This window comes from Passer montanus, unplaced genomic scaffold, assembly GCF_014805655.1.
Source record: "Passer montanus isolate IOZ18808 unplaced genomic scaffold, ASM1480565v1 scaffold15, whole genome shotgun sequence".
Taxonomy (NCBI): domain Eukaryota; kingdom Metazoa; phylum Chordata; class Aves; order Passeriformes; family Passeridae; genus Passer; species Passer montanus.
In genome coordinates, this window is record NW_024362051.1 from 14,287,229 (window position 1) to 14,302,302 (window position 15,074).

The 15,074-nt window shown below is 55.6% G+C and overlaps 1 protein-coding gene across 5 annotated transcripts in view; it reads left to right on the forward strand.

Moving 5' to 3' along the window:
- Positions 1-9,413, forward strand: part of ARHGAP26 (Rho GTPase activating protein 26) — a 101,722-nt gene extending 92,309 nt beyond the window's left edge. The window contains exons 22-24 of one of the 5 annotated variants that reach the window (XM_039701157.1): positions 3,670-3,780; positions 6,161-6,252; positions 8,061-9,413. In XM_039701157.1, coding sequence (XP_039557091.1) covers positions 3,670-3,780; positions 6,161-6,252; positions 8,061-8,149 — 292 coding nt within the window. In that variant the 3' untranslated portion in view covers positions 8,150-9,413. Of the gene's footprint in view, positions 1-874; positions 1,914-3,669; positions 3,781-6,160; positions 6,253-8,060 lie in introns of those variants that run through there. The other 4 variants (XM_039701158.1, XM_039701159.1, XM_039701160.1 and 1 more) reach the window with 4 other exon arrangements.
- The last annotated feature ends 5,661 nt before the right edge of the window (positions 9,414-15,074 follow it).

The window sequence follows — 15,074 nt, forward strand, 5'->3', positions numbered from 1 at the left end:
TTGATGTGTTTTTCTGCAGTCAGGTACTGATCATGTCAGAATGGGAATATTGTTGTTTATTCCTGAGGTGATTTCATGAAAGGGCTGGAATGCATCAGTGGGCTCTGCCCGTCCGTAGCTCTGAGATGTTCTGTGGCAGAAATAGCCCCGAGTTCCACAAAAATAAACAAGTTGTAAACATGTTTGAAGTGGAGCCGATGTCCTCTCGGCCAGGAGATGAAAGCAGCAGAAGTTGTCTGGAGACCTGCTGAGAGGGGCTCTGAGAGCTGCACACGCCCGGGGCCTGAGCTCGAGGCAGCCTGGGTGGAGGGGCACGAATGAAACAGGCAGGTTAGGAGAAGGGAGCACAATTTTTTTTTTTTTTAAATCTCCAGCAACTCCAGCAGAGTCTTGAAACAAGAGTTGCTGCTTTTTTCCACGTGTTTGGGCAGCAAACTAAACATCTGCCTGGGAAAGGCAGCGTGTACGGCCAGCACGGGAAGCAGGGAGGAGGATTTAGCTCCTACATTCATTTCCAAGTACTGTGTTGGCTGGAAGAGTGGGATTGCCAGAGGGACACATGGAGTGGGAGGTGCAGGTGCCCCTGCAGGTGCTGTGGCTCAGTGCCCTCCCTGCCCTGCCCGTGCCCAGCCGTGCTCCCTCCCTGTGGGATCTCAGCCACTGCTCCCGAGGGGCAGTCGGACCAGCAGGAAGGGCAAGAGCCTCAGGATGCCTTGGGCTACGGACTTGTGGAGTGCCCCCAGCTGCTTCTGCTGGGGAAAGGTCCATTCTCACCTTGGAAGACTCTAATTTGAGCCACGTCTTTGTTTCCTGCTTCTGATGGTTTTGGTTCTTAGCACTTTTCTCTGTTTTGTTTCCACTGTGCACCCAACAGGAAGAGCCCCTCGCAAAGCCCTCCTGAGTAAGAAGAAAAGGAAAAAAAAGTCCAGCTGACATTTGCTGCCTGCAGGCAGCTGCCAGAACTTCCCTGCAGCCTCTCACCATCTCTGCTCTTTTTGTGAGAAACAAAGGAAATTGGACCCTACAAGAAAACTGTTCTCAAAACGCCAGAGACCTCGGGATAGCCCATTCCCTCATGTGCACTGACATCTCCAGCGAGGCAGGACTTGGGTCTGCCAGTCACATAAGCTCAGGAAGGTGAAACTCAACAGCAGCTTGGAAATAAATACCTGTATTTCATGGGAGGGAGGTGAACCCTTCATAGCCAGCATCCCCCAGGTCTGTCGGTGCTGGGCAGCAGCTCACTGAGCTATCCATGGGCTCTTCTTGAGGAAATGTTCTGGAAGGACTTGCAGAGCAGCTCAGTCACCGTAGGACCGTGTTCATCTCCTCTGTGAGCACCTGATGGGCACGGGGTGCTCTGCCCACCCCAGTGCACGTGCTGTGATCAGTGACCGCTCTCTCCGTGGCTTGCTGGGCACAGAGTGTTTCTGTGATCAGGATCAAAGGCACCAAAACCCTGCTCCAAATTAGGGATAACTTCTTAGGCAGAGGCTGGCCCGAGTGTTGGTTCTTTCAGGCTTTTTTTCCTGGTAACTGTGGGATCCTGCTGGGTGCATTCCCTGCTGCCAGGCACGGAGCGGGCGCGCGGGTCTGGAGCGATGCCAGCGCCTTGAGGAGAAATGGGAGCTGCATTCTTCTGCCATGACTGCATCTCCAAAAGTGCAGCAGCAATTCCAGTCCTGGAGCCCTGTGGCACGGGATTGTCCTTCCTTTGTGCATGGAGAGGACCAGGGCTGGTATCAGACATGGTGGCCATCCCACACTGGCACAGCAATTCCATGTTCCAGTGCCCATCCCAGGCTGGCACACCAGTGCCATGTCCCAGTGCCCATCCCCAGTGCCATGTCCCAGTGCCCATCCCACACTGGCACAGCAGTGCCATGTCCCAGTGCCCATCCCAGGCTGGCACAGCAGTGGGCAGACATGGTGGCCATCCCTCACTGGCACAGCAGTGCCATGTCCCAGTGCCCATCCCCAGTGCCATGTCCCAGTGCCCATCCCACACTGGCACAGCAGTGCCACGTCCCAGTGCCCATCCCAGGCTGGCACAGCAGTGCCATGGCCTCTTGCACTCGAGCCTGCAGGCACAGTGCTGGGAGGGCTGCTGGGTGTTGTGGTCACTCTCAGCAGGACAGGCTCAGCACATTTTGGTCACCAGGTCCTTGCCCCTCCAAGTCCCACCTTGGCCAGGCTCCTCTTGGGGAAGGGAACTGCTAGGCCATCTCTTTGAAAGAACTGGTGCTTAAAGGGTTAATTTTGGCAGTATGGGGTGACTTGGTGACCTTGGTAACACCCTGTTTGGGGTGGGAATAGAAGGAGTATCTGGTAAGTACCAATGGCTGTCAGGTTTGGTAAAGACCAAGAAAAACTCATTTTTCATAAGATGGACAGTTCTGATGATAGAAATGCTAAAGGATTGTGTTTAAATAGTGATGATTATTAGCAGAACATGTTGAGGATCTCGTTGAATGCCTGCCTGACAGCATTCCCTGTTTTCCAGCCTCTGGTGAAGTCATGCTGCACTCACTGCTGTATCCATTTCTCTATCTGTGTAATCTTCTGACACAATAAAGGTGTTGCCTGTAATTTCAGAGGGAATTAATCAGTGTCTGTTGAATCCAGTGACACAGCTCCTGCAAGGAGCCCAGCCAAGAGTTTGGCCTTAGGCAGAGATGGTCCAATTTCCAAGGGGAAAGCATCCATGTCATAAATATCCCCCCGTGGTGGCAGCCAGGGGACACTGGGAAGGTTAAACGTTGGTCTGAGCTCCTGCAGGGCTGAGGTTCCCCACATGCTCTGGAGCCACCATTCCCTGAATCCCTTCCCTCCACCCCAGGAGCTCCCAGCTGAGGGATGGGGACATCTGGGGGTTGTGCCCTGTCCCCACCTCATCACATTGAGGTACTGATCAGTGGCACTGTTCTTCTCTCAAAGAGAAAACATAAGTCATGATGCTTTTACAAAACTTCTTGTTTTTACAGAGGCATTTGCAGTGTGGAGAGATTTCTGGTGTTTTATCAGGGATGGAGTTTCTAATCTGAATTGGATAGGGAATGCCAATGAGTGCTAAGCAGAGAAGCAGTAAATTAACCAAGCTGGTATGTTGGTACAATACTTGCTTTTTGGTGAACTTGAGAGTGACCTGAATCAAACACTTTGGAAGGACCCAAAAACTTCTGTATGCAATTACCAGTTCAGTAACTCGATTCAGCTCCAGTTGACAGCTGTGGCTTCAGGAATCAGCACGAGGGGGAAAAGGGAAGTAAAACATGGAAAACAAAATCAATGACGTTTTATGCACTGAATGTATGAGCACCACAAGTGACAGACAGGGGGTGGAGGCTGCTCGCAGGCACCATTAACATCCAGAGTTCCAGCAGCTCTTTTGGGAGCTCTGGGAAGCACAGGCAGGTAAGTGGCACACGGGGTGCCAGGTCGGGGCAATGCAGTGGGGTTTAACTGGAAGATCCAGCTCTTGTTGTCCAGACAAATGCAGACCCAGCCTTGAAGCACTTGCCAAGGCCTTGGCCCTTCATCCTGCAGCTGTGTCTCCCGCTGGGGATGCTCCCAGGGCGCTCGCTGTCGTGGGCTGCCGTCCGTGTGTCTCTGGGTTGCTGTTTGTTGCTGTGCTTGCACCTTGATAAGGTCTCTGGTTATGTCTTGCAGCCCTCAGAATCCAAGCCCAACGTCACCCCTGTCACCGTCCTGGCCCATGTTCTCTGCGCCATCAAGTCCTATGCCCACCTCCTCTACGTCCAGCGACTCATCCCCCATCAGGTCTGTGGCACGATTCGCTTGGCTTTTTGTTGCTTTTTCCTATTTCTGTTGAGTTTCCCCGGTTTCCCCCACTTCACTTCCCTTTCCCTTGGCATCCTGCTTGGACCCTCCCCACGCAGCTGTGTGCACTCAGCAAGGGGGGAGCTTCCAAAGCCTCCTGGCCCAGGAGAGCCCCTTGGAACACCCCGAGCCAGGCTGGAGCCTGCAGCCCCAGGTGAGGGAGAGGGGAGCAGGAGCTGTGCTCGGTGTCACTGTGGGCTCAGCTCAGCTCACTGCTGTGCTGGCCCTGCTCTGCAACAGGTAAGAAGTGTACTGCAAGGAGTACAGAGCCTTTGGAAGGCTCTGCCACCCCTGGTTTTGTGGCCACGGCCTCGTCTGGGATCCCAGGAGGGTGATGGGCACTGGGTAGCACAGGCTGCTCCCAGGCTAAAGGTCCTTGGGCATCGCTGGGGCAAACCCTTCCTGGAAGCTGCAGATGAACAGGACAGGATTCCCAGCAGGTCTGGGAGCTGTGTGCCAGCCCCTAGGGTCCCCCTGTGCCCTGGGGTGCCTGGCACCAGAGCAGGCACTGCCCGGGGTCCCGTGCCCTTGGCACCAGTGATGCCATCATGCCCTGAGTGCACCGTGAGCCTGGAAATCCCTTTTGTTTTCCGCCTGGTGGTCTCAAGCACTCCACATGAGCGGTGCCTCCCGCAGTGAAGGACCCTCTGGAGTGGGAGGATTGTTTGCCCATCCTGGTTTTTGAGTGTTTGGGAGCTGCTCGTGTCAGGCAGCTGGAATTTGGAGAAGAGAGATCTCATTTTGGGGCTCTCTTTGCTGCAAAGCCAAAGCCATTCCCAGCTCCCGGGCTTGGAGTTTGGTGTGAAGGGCAGCTGCTCTTGCCATGAACCTTGCTGCCTCCCTGGGCTCACCCGAAGAACTCAGGGGAACTTCAAGTCTTGGAAAGATAAAAATTGGTAAAACCACTGATGTGAGAACGGTGACACCCCAGCAGCTCCTGGGGCACTCCACGCTTCCCTTGGCCATGTCACAGCTGAGCAGCAGTGCTGGATGTGTCTGGCTGCCCCAATGGCCAGGGCCTGGCTGGGCTGCCACTGGCACTGGCACTGGCACTGGCACTGCAACCTGGCAGTGCCCCAGCTTTCCTCCAGCCCAAAGCTGGGAAGGATGGGTGGGGATTCCAGGTGCAGGGACAGCTCTGTGTGCCTGTGCTGTGCCTCAGCAGCCCTGAGGTCCCTCATTTTCTGCTCTCTGCCAGCAGTTTGCTCCATTCCTGGCTCTCCCTGCTCCAATTCCCTCCCCTGCAGCGTGGGCATGCTGACACTTCCAGCAAAATCTAATGGCTTTTAAATCTTTTTTACCTTCAGGTACAGGCTCTAAAGAAGTGCAGCAAATTCTTCACAGACCTGCTTGTCTTTCTGTTTTGAAATAACCTTCCCCAAGTGCTAATTCTTCCTTGTGAAATTCTCCTTGTGGCTGCAGCTGCACTTGGATGGGTTTGGCAGAGGGGCCAGGGCAGTGGGTCCCTGCCAGCACCTGCTGCCACCTTTGCTCTGTGCCAGCCTCTGGGCAGTGGTGGCCCCTCAGACACAGAACACTCCAGCCTAGAGGAGCTGAGGGCACCCCTGGCTTGGGCTGGTGCTGTTTGGGCACCAGTGTGGGCTCCAGTCCAGCTGGGCTCAGACTGGGCTTTGCACTGGGGTGAAACGTGGCTCATCCCTGAGAGCCTTCAGCCTCTGCTGGTGTCTCCCTCCCTCGGGGCAGGGTATCCGAGGTGCCAGCAGAGCAGCAACCCAGCAGAGTGGCACTGTGAGGGCTGTGGTGGGTGTGTGTGTCCCTGTGCCCACGGTGTGTGTGTCCCTGTGCCCATGGTGTGTGTGTCCCTGTGCCCACTGTGCCCTGTGCCTATGGTGTGTGTGTCCCTGTGCCCACAGTCTGTGGCTGTCCCTGTGCCCATGGTGTGTGTGTCCTTGTGCCCATGGTGTTTGTGTCCCTTTGCCCACTGTGCCCTGTGCCCATGGTGTTTGTGTCCCCATCCCACGGTGACCTGTGCCCATGGTGTGTGTGTCTCTGTGCCCACAGTGTGTGTGTCCCTATGCCCATGGTGTGTGGCTGTACCTGTGCCCATGGTGCCCTGTGCCCACAGTGCTCTGTGCCCATGGTGTGTGTGTCCCTGTGCCTACTGTGCCCCTTACCCACAGTGTGTGGCTGTCCCTGTGCCCTGTGCCCATGGTGTTTGTGTCCCTGTGCCCACTGTGCCCTGTGCCCATGGTGTGTGTGTCTCCATGCCCATGGTGCCCTGTGCCCATGGTTTGTGGCTGTCCCTGTGCCCACAGCGTGGCTGTCCCCGTGCCCACGGTGCCCGTGCCCTCTCTTGCAGCTCCCCCCTGCGCAAGGCCCGCGCTCTCTACGCCTGCAAAGCCGAGCACGACTCCGAGCTCTCCTTCACGGCCGGCACCGTCTTCGACAACGGTGAGTGCTGCTCCCCGGGCACGGCCGTGTGCTGCAGCCTGCCCTGCCCCTGTGCCTGTCCCTGTCCCTGCCCCTGCTCCCGTTCCGTGTCCCTGCTCCTGTCCTGTCCCTGTGCCTGCCCCTGTCCCTGTCCCTGCACACCCCTGTCCCTCTCCCTGCTCCTGATCCTGCCCCTGTCCCTTTCCCTGTCCCTCTCTCTGTCCCTCTCCCTGTCCCCGTCCCTGTCCTGTCCCCATCCCTGTCCCTGTCCTGTCCCCATCCCTGTCCCTGTCCCTGCACACCCCTGGCCTGCACACCCTCCTGTGAGCTCAGGGCAGGCCCTGGTGGGCTGTGCCTGCCCGGCCTCTGCCATTCCCAGAGCTGTTCATGCAGGGCAGATTAGATCCCGGATATCAGCACCAGAGGTGCTCCGGGGGCTGCTGGAATGCTTTGTGCAGGAGATGGGAAAGCCACGTGTGCTTTTTCCCTGTGGATCCGAGCGCTGGAGCGGGGGGCTTTGCTCGCTCAGACCCCCCTGGTGAGCACGGGTTTGGTGCTTGCTGCACCAGGAGTTTGTGCCCCACGGAGCTGAGCAGCTCTGGCTTAGTCATAATCCCAGCGTAACCAAAAGACTTTTTACTACTTTCCAAGTCATTCTTGGCTTTCAAATGTTAAGCATTGTCATTTGGGAAGCTGCTACCACATGCACTGTTTTTGCCCTGGGATATGGAGGCGAATGCAGCAGAAAGGGGAGGAGGATGAATACATGTGAATTAAAGACAATCCTTCTCCGAAGCAGCTCCATAGTCATCTTATAAATAAACATGGTCTCCCCTCTGAGGGCCCGTGGGAATCGGAGCAGCCAGGAGGGGAACAAGTTTGAATTAAATACATTATGTTTGCTGATAAAAATCAATGGATTATTCAAGGGAAAAAGTACACAGCGTGTTCCAGTCACTCAGCAGCACAGCCGGGCTTCACGTTGGCTGGGGGCTGTGAGGTAGGACCAGCCTGCCTTGCTGGGAGCCTTGCTGTGATCCAGGGCCTTTACACACCCCAGCCAAGGGGTCTTGGCAGTACCTGGAGCCAGGTTTGGGTTTCTGTGAGGCTGCACGTGGCTGATCCAGCTGGGGTTTGGGGCTGCTGCTGCCCACTGGGAGCAGCACCCACGTGGGCACAGTGGCACCTTGAGAGCTGCAGTCCCACTGGCCCAGACACGAGTGAGGGGGTGAGGGCAGACCTGCAGAGCTGCAGGAGCTCTGGAGCACCATGACTGTGGGAGGGGGATGTTCCTCTCCTGCAGGCGTAACCCTGGCCTGCCTCCTGCAAAATCAGCAAATTTTTGGGAGCTGATTGAATAAAGAAAGGCTTTTGAGGACTGATCAGGTTTCTGGTTGCACACAGTCAGGTTGCAGGGTTTGCTTTCCCGCTGGGATTGTTCCCTAATGCAATTTCCCTCCCAGCCTGGGCCCAGGCCAAGGCGGGATGTGCACTTACCCTGTGATGGAGCTAACCACGCTCTCTCCAACTTCCAAGGGATCTTAGCTCAACAGGAGGAAGTTTTGAGCCCTGTTTTTATCCCAAATGCTCCACTCCCCTCAGTCCAGCAGCCCCAGGGAGTATTTGGAGGCTGCAGCTCACTTGGGCAAGGAAAGGCCAAGGAGTCCCACGGGGAGCAGGCAGGGACAGAGCCCCTTGTGTGTTCACACAATCATGGCATGGTTTGGGTCAGAAGGGACCTTGAAGATCACCTTTAACTCTGTTAGTTCCCTTTCTTAAAAAGGGTAAAAAGGTTACAGGTGTGCCCTGCCCTTGCCCTGTCTCTGCAGTTCACCCATCCCAGGAGCCCGGCTGGCTGGAGGGGACCCTCAACGGCAAGACAGGACTGATCCCCGAGAACTACGTGGAGTTCCTATAACTGTGGGGTGCACAGAGCCACTGCTGAGCATTCCATGGTATCCATGGCGAGTCCTGCAGGCCCCTGTGCCACCGTGTGACCGGGTGGGGACACCCCTGTGCCCGCTGCTGGATGTTTGTGTGCATCAGACGTCGCCGCTCCTCCTGCTGGGCTGCAGGGATGCTCCTGGGGACGTGCAGAGACTCCCCCAGCCCCACTGGGGGTGCTTCGAGCCCAGCGATGGAAAACCAGCCAAGGGACAGCCGAGGGGCCGAGCTGCAGGCTGGGAATGCCCGGGGGGTTCCCTGCAGGGGGACATTCCCCGGCTGGCACGGAGCCCCCAGGGTCCCACCCAGGAGAGTGCTGTGCTCCCTGTGCTTCCTGCTGCCCCAGCACAGCTCTGGGGAGCACCCCGAGGTGTGGGGCAGGGGAAGGCTGGGGGCTGAGCCCCGTGGTGGCCCTGGCTCTGTCCCCTCCCCGTGGCACTGCACTCTGGCTCTTGCGGGCGAGGGCGAGCCCCGGGTGGGCTCTGCAGGCCCCGGGGCTGCCAGGGCTCAGCAGGCTCCTGCTCCGTGGAGAGAGGATGTTCTGGACCAAACCCCTCAAACTGTGCTTTTTTATTTCCAGGATCTGGGTGTTGTGGGTGCCCTGGGTGTGTGCGAGGGGAGCAGGCCGTGCTGCCCTCCTGCTAGCCAGCCCCAGGCAAACCCCACTGCTGTTGCTGGGCTGTCTGTGCCTCCCTTCCCAAATCCCTCTGTACAGACACAGCCGTGCTCCCACCAGGCCCTGCTGGAGCTGCCTCTGCCCCTCTCCAGCGTTGCTTTCCAGGCCTCCCCTTGCTTGCAGCTCGTCCGTGCCAAGTCTGTGCAGTGCTGGTTGTGCCAGGTGAATTATTTCCACCCTCGAGGGCCGTTTGCTGCTGCTGTGGCCAAGGTGGGGCTGTGGAGAGCCAGGAGGAGCCCCTGGGCTGCCCCAGCCCGGCTCCTGCCCCCATGGACACGCCACAGGGCTGGCAGGGCAGGCAAACCCCTCATGGTTCCAGGTGGTTCTGAAGGGGGAGGGTGGGGGCAGAGCCCTGTCTGGCTGCAGAGCCGGGATTTTGAGAGCTGGAATCGTATTTTATAACAAGGAAGTCTCAAGCCCCAGGCCGTGGCACTGGGGATGGGCGTCGTGGCTTTTGTAACAGTTTTAAAGACTCTGAGTGACTGAATTGCTCTATGTGTCACTTTTTATTTTTGAAAGGATTAATGTATAAATAGAGTATCTTAAAATATTATGAGGAAAATATCTATATTTGATATTTTTAGAAGAGCTGTAAGGAGAGAAGCAAAGGACATTTGAAGCTGGTCACCAAGAGGCTCCAAAGCCCCCGACCCCAGCCTGGAGCTGCTGCTCCTTCCCTCCCTGGTGTCACTTAGAGAGAAGAGCTGAAATTTCAGCCCTCTTCAAGTTTTTGTCCTCAGTAATTAAACTTCCTGGGCTTTTGTCTTGGGGAAGAAAAGAGTGAAAAGGCAATAATTTTTTTCCTGCTTTCCAGGGTGGGTGGCACAGCTCATTCCCATGGGATCACCCCCTCTCCATGGCACTCTGACCCCTTGGGGAGCACTCTGGACCCCTCACGGGCTGGTTTGGGCAGGGGTGAGGTCCCCACCCTGCCTCGTGGTCTCTACTCTGAGGTGTTGGATGAAGAGGGCCAGGGTTTGTAGGGATGAAATCCGGAGTTTCCCCAGCACGCTGCTGGTCCATCTCCATCCTTGGGTTTTATAGCCAACTTCTGTGCTGTTTCTTGGCTTTCCTGAGGCCAAGGATGAGGCCAGGCTTTATCCAGCCCTGGCATCAGAAGGGGCTGGGCTGCATCCAGCCTTGGCTTGGGCTGAGGCCAGGCTTTATCCAGCCCCAGCATCGCTCTGTGGCTGCTGCTGGAGCTGGGGCTGTGTGAGAGCCCCTCCTGGGGCTGGGGCAGGGATGGGGAGGGCATGGAAGGGATTTAAAAACCCCTTAATACCTCCTCTGTCAGGGCTGTTTGTGTTTGTGGCTGTCCTGTGCTCCTCCTGCCTTCCTGGGGTGCTGCTGGAGCACAGCGGGTGCTGGGGAGGAATGGGACCTGCAAACCTGCCAGGAGCCCTCTGTTACTTGGGCATTGTCTGGGGACAGGGCATTTGGGGACCTGCTTAGCAATGCAGTGTGAGCAGCAGCACCACGCTGCTCCCGCCGTGTCCCCACAAAACCTTTCCATGCGGGTCCCCCTTCGGCTCCTTGGATACTCCAGTTACTCTGAGACCAGAGTAAATTCCTTTTCAGAGGCACTTGGGAGCTCTTGGATGTGCTACCTAGAGAGTTTCTGGGAACAAAAGTCCCACACACATGTATTTACGAGATGTCTCCTGGAGGAAAGGAAATCAAACCGAGGCAGAAGTTATTGCTCTTACAGGAGAGCCAGTGGAATATTTTTTTTTAATTAAAATTTTCCAAAAAGAAAAACTTGTCTGGAACGCTTACTAAATGTTCCCATTTTGGGCCAGCTTTAATACTGTAGTAAACACTGGTTTATTCCAAGAGAAATTAAAGGTAGGAAATATTTTTTTAAACCAGCCTGACACAGCATTTGATGGTTAATATTAAACTCGCCAGTAAAAATGAAATGAAAGCTAGGTGGTGACATTGCCAGTGAGCAGAGCCTCTCCCGAGGCCCCTGGTCAATCAAAAAAAAGAGATGGTGCAGTGATGGCTGTGGGAGCTGACCTCAGAAGGGTCTCTTGGTGCAGCCCTGCCCTGTTCCACATCAATGGCTGATGCTCCACAAACACGCTGTGAGTTTGGGTTGGGTTTGGTGGCATTTGGATTAATTGGGCTGGGCTGGGTTTGGTTTTGAGCTGGGTTTGGTGTTGGGCTGGGCTGGATTTGGGTTTGAGCTGGGTTTGGCATTGGGTTGGGCTGGGTTTCGTGTTTGGATATGGCTGGATTTGGGTTTGGTCTGGGAGTGTGTTGGGTTGTTGGATTAGTTGGGTTGAGTTGGGTGTGGGCTGGGTTCAGTGTTGGGTTGTGGTTGGATTAGTTGGGTTGGGTTGGGTGTTGGGTTCAGTGTTGGGTTGTGGTTGGATTAGCTGGGTTGGGTTCAGTGTTGGGTTGTGGTTGGATTAGTTGGGTTGGGTTTGCAGTTGGACTGGGGTTGGCTGGGATGCTGCAGGCCATCTCCTCCTGTCCTGTCCTGGTGTCCTGGAGAAGAGGCCACAGCCCTGGTTCATGGCCCCAGTGGAGCACAGGATGGATCTGGGGCAGCTGAAGGGGAAATCACCTGCACAGAGCCAGAGCCCGGGGCTGGACAGATGTGTTAGTGAGTGTGTGGTGCTTTAATACTCCTAACGAGCCAGAAACCTCAAAGCAGTTATAGTTTGTACATTTGCTAATTCAGATTTTCAGCTTTTGGGAAATAACGATTAAAAGCAGAGGTTTTAGAGAAATAGCTGTTTAAAGCTCTGTTCTCTGGGTGAGGAGCTGATTGTTTGCAGGTAATTTAGCACGAGGCTGACAGCTCACAAGGTAGCACCTACCTATTACTTATTGTAAATCCTCCCTCCTGCTAATGAAGCTCATTCTGCTTCTAAACCTCAGACAAAAGGGTCTAGAAAATCACACCTGGGCTCTAAACTCACTGACGCACGCAGGAAGGGAAAAATCTGCAGGAGCCGGGTGCCCCGGAGACCAGCCTGGCTTGGATTAGGTGGGGATGGCAGAGCAGGGGCTGGAGCTGGGGCTGGGGGCAGTTGGAGCAATCCCATCTCCACAGGGGGATTTCTGTGTCCCTGCCGTGTCCCCATCCCTCTGGGAGCCCCCCACAGCCCCATCAGCTGCTCCCCCAGGCCTGCCCTGCCCTGCAATCAGATAATTCAATATCTGCAGATTGCTCAGAGTTTTCTCTCACAGCCAGCTGTGGGTGAAGAGCAGAGCAGGAGGGACAGGGGATGGGAGAGCCCTGGGGATGAGCCCCAGATGGGCTGGAACGTGGCTGGCAGTGAAGGTACCACTGGGGTGAGCATCTGCCTGGCTGGAAAGGGCTGGAAAGGGCTTAGAGCCCATCCAGTGCCACCCTGCCATGGCAGGGACACCTCCCACTGCCCCAGGGACACCTCCCACTGTTCTAGGCTGCTCCCAGCCCCAGTGTCCAGCCTGGCCTTGGGCACTGCCAGGGATCCAGGGGCAGCCCCAGCTGCTCTGGGCACCTGTGCCAGGGCTGCCCACCCTGCCAGGGAACAATTCCCAGTTCCCAATCTCCCATCCATCCCTGCCCTCTGGCACTGGGAGCCATTCCCTGTGTGCTGTCCCTCCATCCTTGTCCAAAGCCCCTCTCCAGTGCTCACTTCCAGCCCATGGCACCGTGTCCCTGCTGTCCTGGCAGCCAGCAGGGAGCTTTTCCCAGGGCTGCCCCAGCCCTTGAGCAAACCATCTCGTTGTGCCCGGGTGCCTCAGCCAGCCCAGCCGCGCTGGCACTGCAGTGACACCTCGGTGACACCAGGCTGGGACAGTGCCACCTCTGCTGCCCCATGGGTGAGAGGACAGGGGTGGGACAGCCCCATCTGCCCCATGCCCAGCTGCCCTCCCTTCCCACTCCAGAGATCCTGGAGATGTTTTGTTCCTTTTTAAAGCTCATTAATTTTGCTGCAGCCATTATCATTAATATTTCTGAGCCTGGGAGATGCACGTGCTGCTTTCCCCTCTGTTTTACTGCTGGTTATTTTTTGCCACGTTTGGGTTTGACTGGGAATTTTTTTCAGCCACTCTTGTTGTTGGTTTTGCTGAGTTTTTGCTGAGTTCTGTTGCCCTGTGTGGTACCCGGAGCGCTGCAGCCCCAGCCCAAGCAGAGCCAATGACATCCCCATCACGCTGCTGTTTATTATTTATTTCCCCAGCAACGGGGATATATTTAGCCCGAGAGCTTTGAGCTGTTTCAGCCCCATTATGCTGAGCAAACCCAGCAGAGAGCAGTGGCCGAGGGGCAGCAGGAGCCCCCGGGACCCCAGCAGGGACCCCCGGCCTGTCCTGGGCAGGGGCTGCAGGAGGGGAGGGTGTCAGAGCCACATCCCGAGGGCTCGCCAAGGGCTGGGCTGGCCTGGGTGGATTGTTCACAATTATTTTTAGTAGTTGCTGTGTTTGGGGCTGGCAGGCCAGCGCTGTGTTTGTTTGGGGTGGGAGCACGTGCAGCTCTGTGCAGCCAGCTGGAGGAACCCTGCCTGCAGCCAAAAAGGGGGGAAAGGAAAAGGCTAGGGGAGAAATGAGGAATTAAAAACGCTGGCTTTTGATTCTGGGTTTGTTCTTGCAGGAGCCCAGATGGGCGTGTGCTGGGGCCGGGACAGGAGCCCAGGGTGGCAGGGTGGCAGAGCAGCCCCCCTGCCCCGTGTCACTGCCTGTCCCCCTGTTTGCCCTCAGGGATGCAGCTCCCCGTGCCCAGCCCCTGGAGATGATTTCCCCTCCATGCTCTGCTCCTTGGGACTCATCCCCCAGGTCACCTTCCTCAGCAGGATGTGTCACCCCATCTCCTGCTCAGGAGCACAGTCAGTGCCCACATCTGGTGCTGCCTCAGCACTTCTGCCCCAGCCTTTTGATGTGGTTTGATCTCAAATCAACAGATCCCGTAATTAGAAGTATTCACTTAGCTGTTATTTTTTAACCTAAGGTTCCCTGCTGTGACCTCAGAGAATATCCTTCATTGTGCCCTGGAGCTGTGCCAGGCCTGTGATGGATTGGATAAGGCTATTTACTGCCACCCCCCCTCCAGGCTGGATTTTATCAGCTGACCCCTGGGCTGAGGCACTGGACATCAGTGCACTCCCTTCTGATGGTGCTGCTCCTCCAGCCAGACTTTGACAAGTTCAATATTTACACTTTTTGTTTTATTTTGAAATGTCCATGTACTATGTATTATATATTTATATAATGTATTTTCAGGATCACCAATAATTGAAGTTATCAGTAGCCCTGCTAAGGAAATGCACCAAACTTGCTGGAGCCTGGCAGGAGCTTGGCGAGAGCAGAGAGCATCTGGGAGCCCCTTTGGGATAGGCAGTAATACACAGCCAAGGAGTGTTTTATTTTGGCAAGAGCAGAGAGCATCTGGGAGCCCCTTTGGGATAGGCAGTAATATACAGCCAAGGAGTGTTTTATTCTGTAAAAGCCCAGGATCTGTGCCTGACACGGAACAGCTCCGTGTGCCCAGAGCTCCACACAGCTCACGCTGCAGAGGGGACACAGCCAGGGATAAACCAGCCCACTGGGGACATCCCGGGGCAAACACGGACTCCAAAGCTCAAATCCTAAATGTCAGAGCTGTAAAAATGGCATTTAATGGCATCTTTTCCTAAGCAGCCTGAAATGCCATCATTTGGCTGATAATGTGAACACAGCAGAAATCGTGCATTGCAAGCACATGCTGGGCTCCATCCGAGTTTCTTGGGAGCTGAGGATGGAGCCCAAGACAGCAAACCACAGCAGAACAGGGTGGCAGTGAGGGAGGGCAGAGCCGTGTCCCAGCCCTGGCTCCTGCCAGGCTCCAGCAGGTTTGGTGCATTTCCTTAGCAGGGTTACTGACATCTTCAGTTATCGGTGATCCTGAAAATATATTATATAAATATATAGTACATGGACATTTCAAAATTTAAAAAAGTGTAAATATTGAAGGCCCATGGGGCACGGCAGGGTGCAGAGGGAAGGGGCAGAAATCCCATAGGGAATTGGATCCTGGCCACAGATGCTTCTGCTATCAATAATTTTGTAAATTGAATGGGACAAAAGGGGATTTTGGGTGGAATGTGGCCACACTGAGGGCTTGATGCACTCACCATGAGGCTGGAGCCCGTGAGGCTCTGAGCAGCTCTTTATCTGAGTGCCTTATGGCTCTCCTTAAAGCATCTTTCCATAACTGCAGCCTGAATAAACGTGGTTATCGTAAATC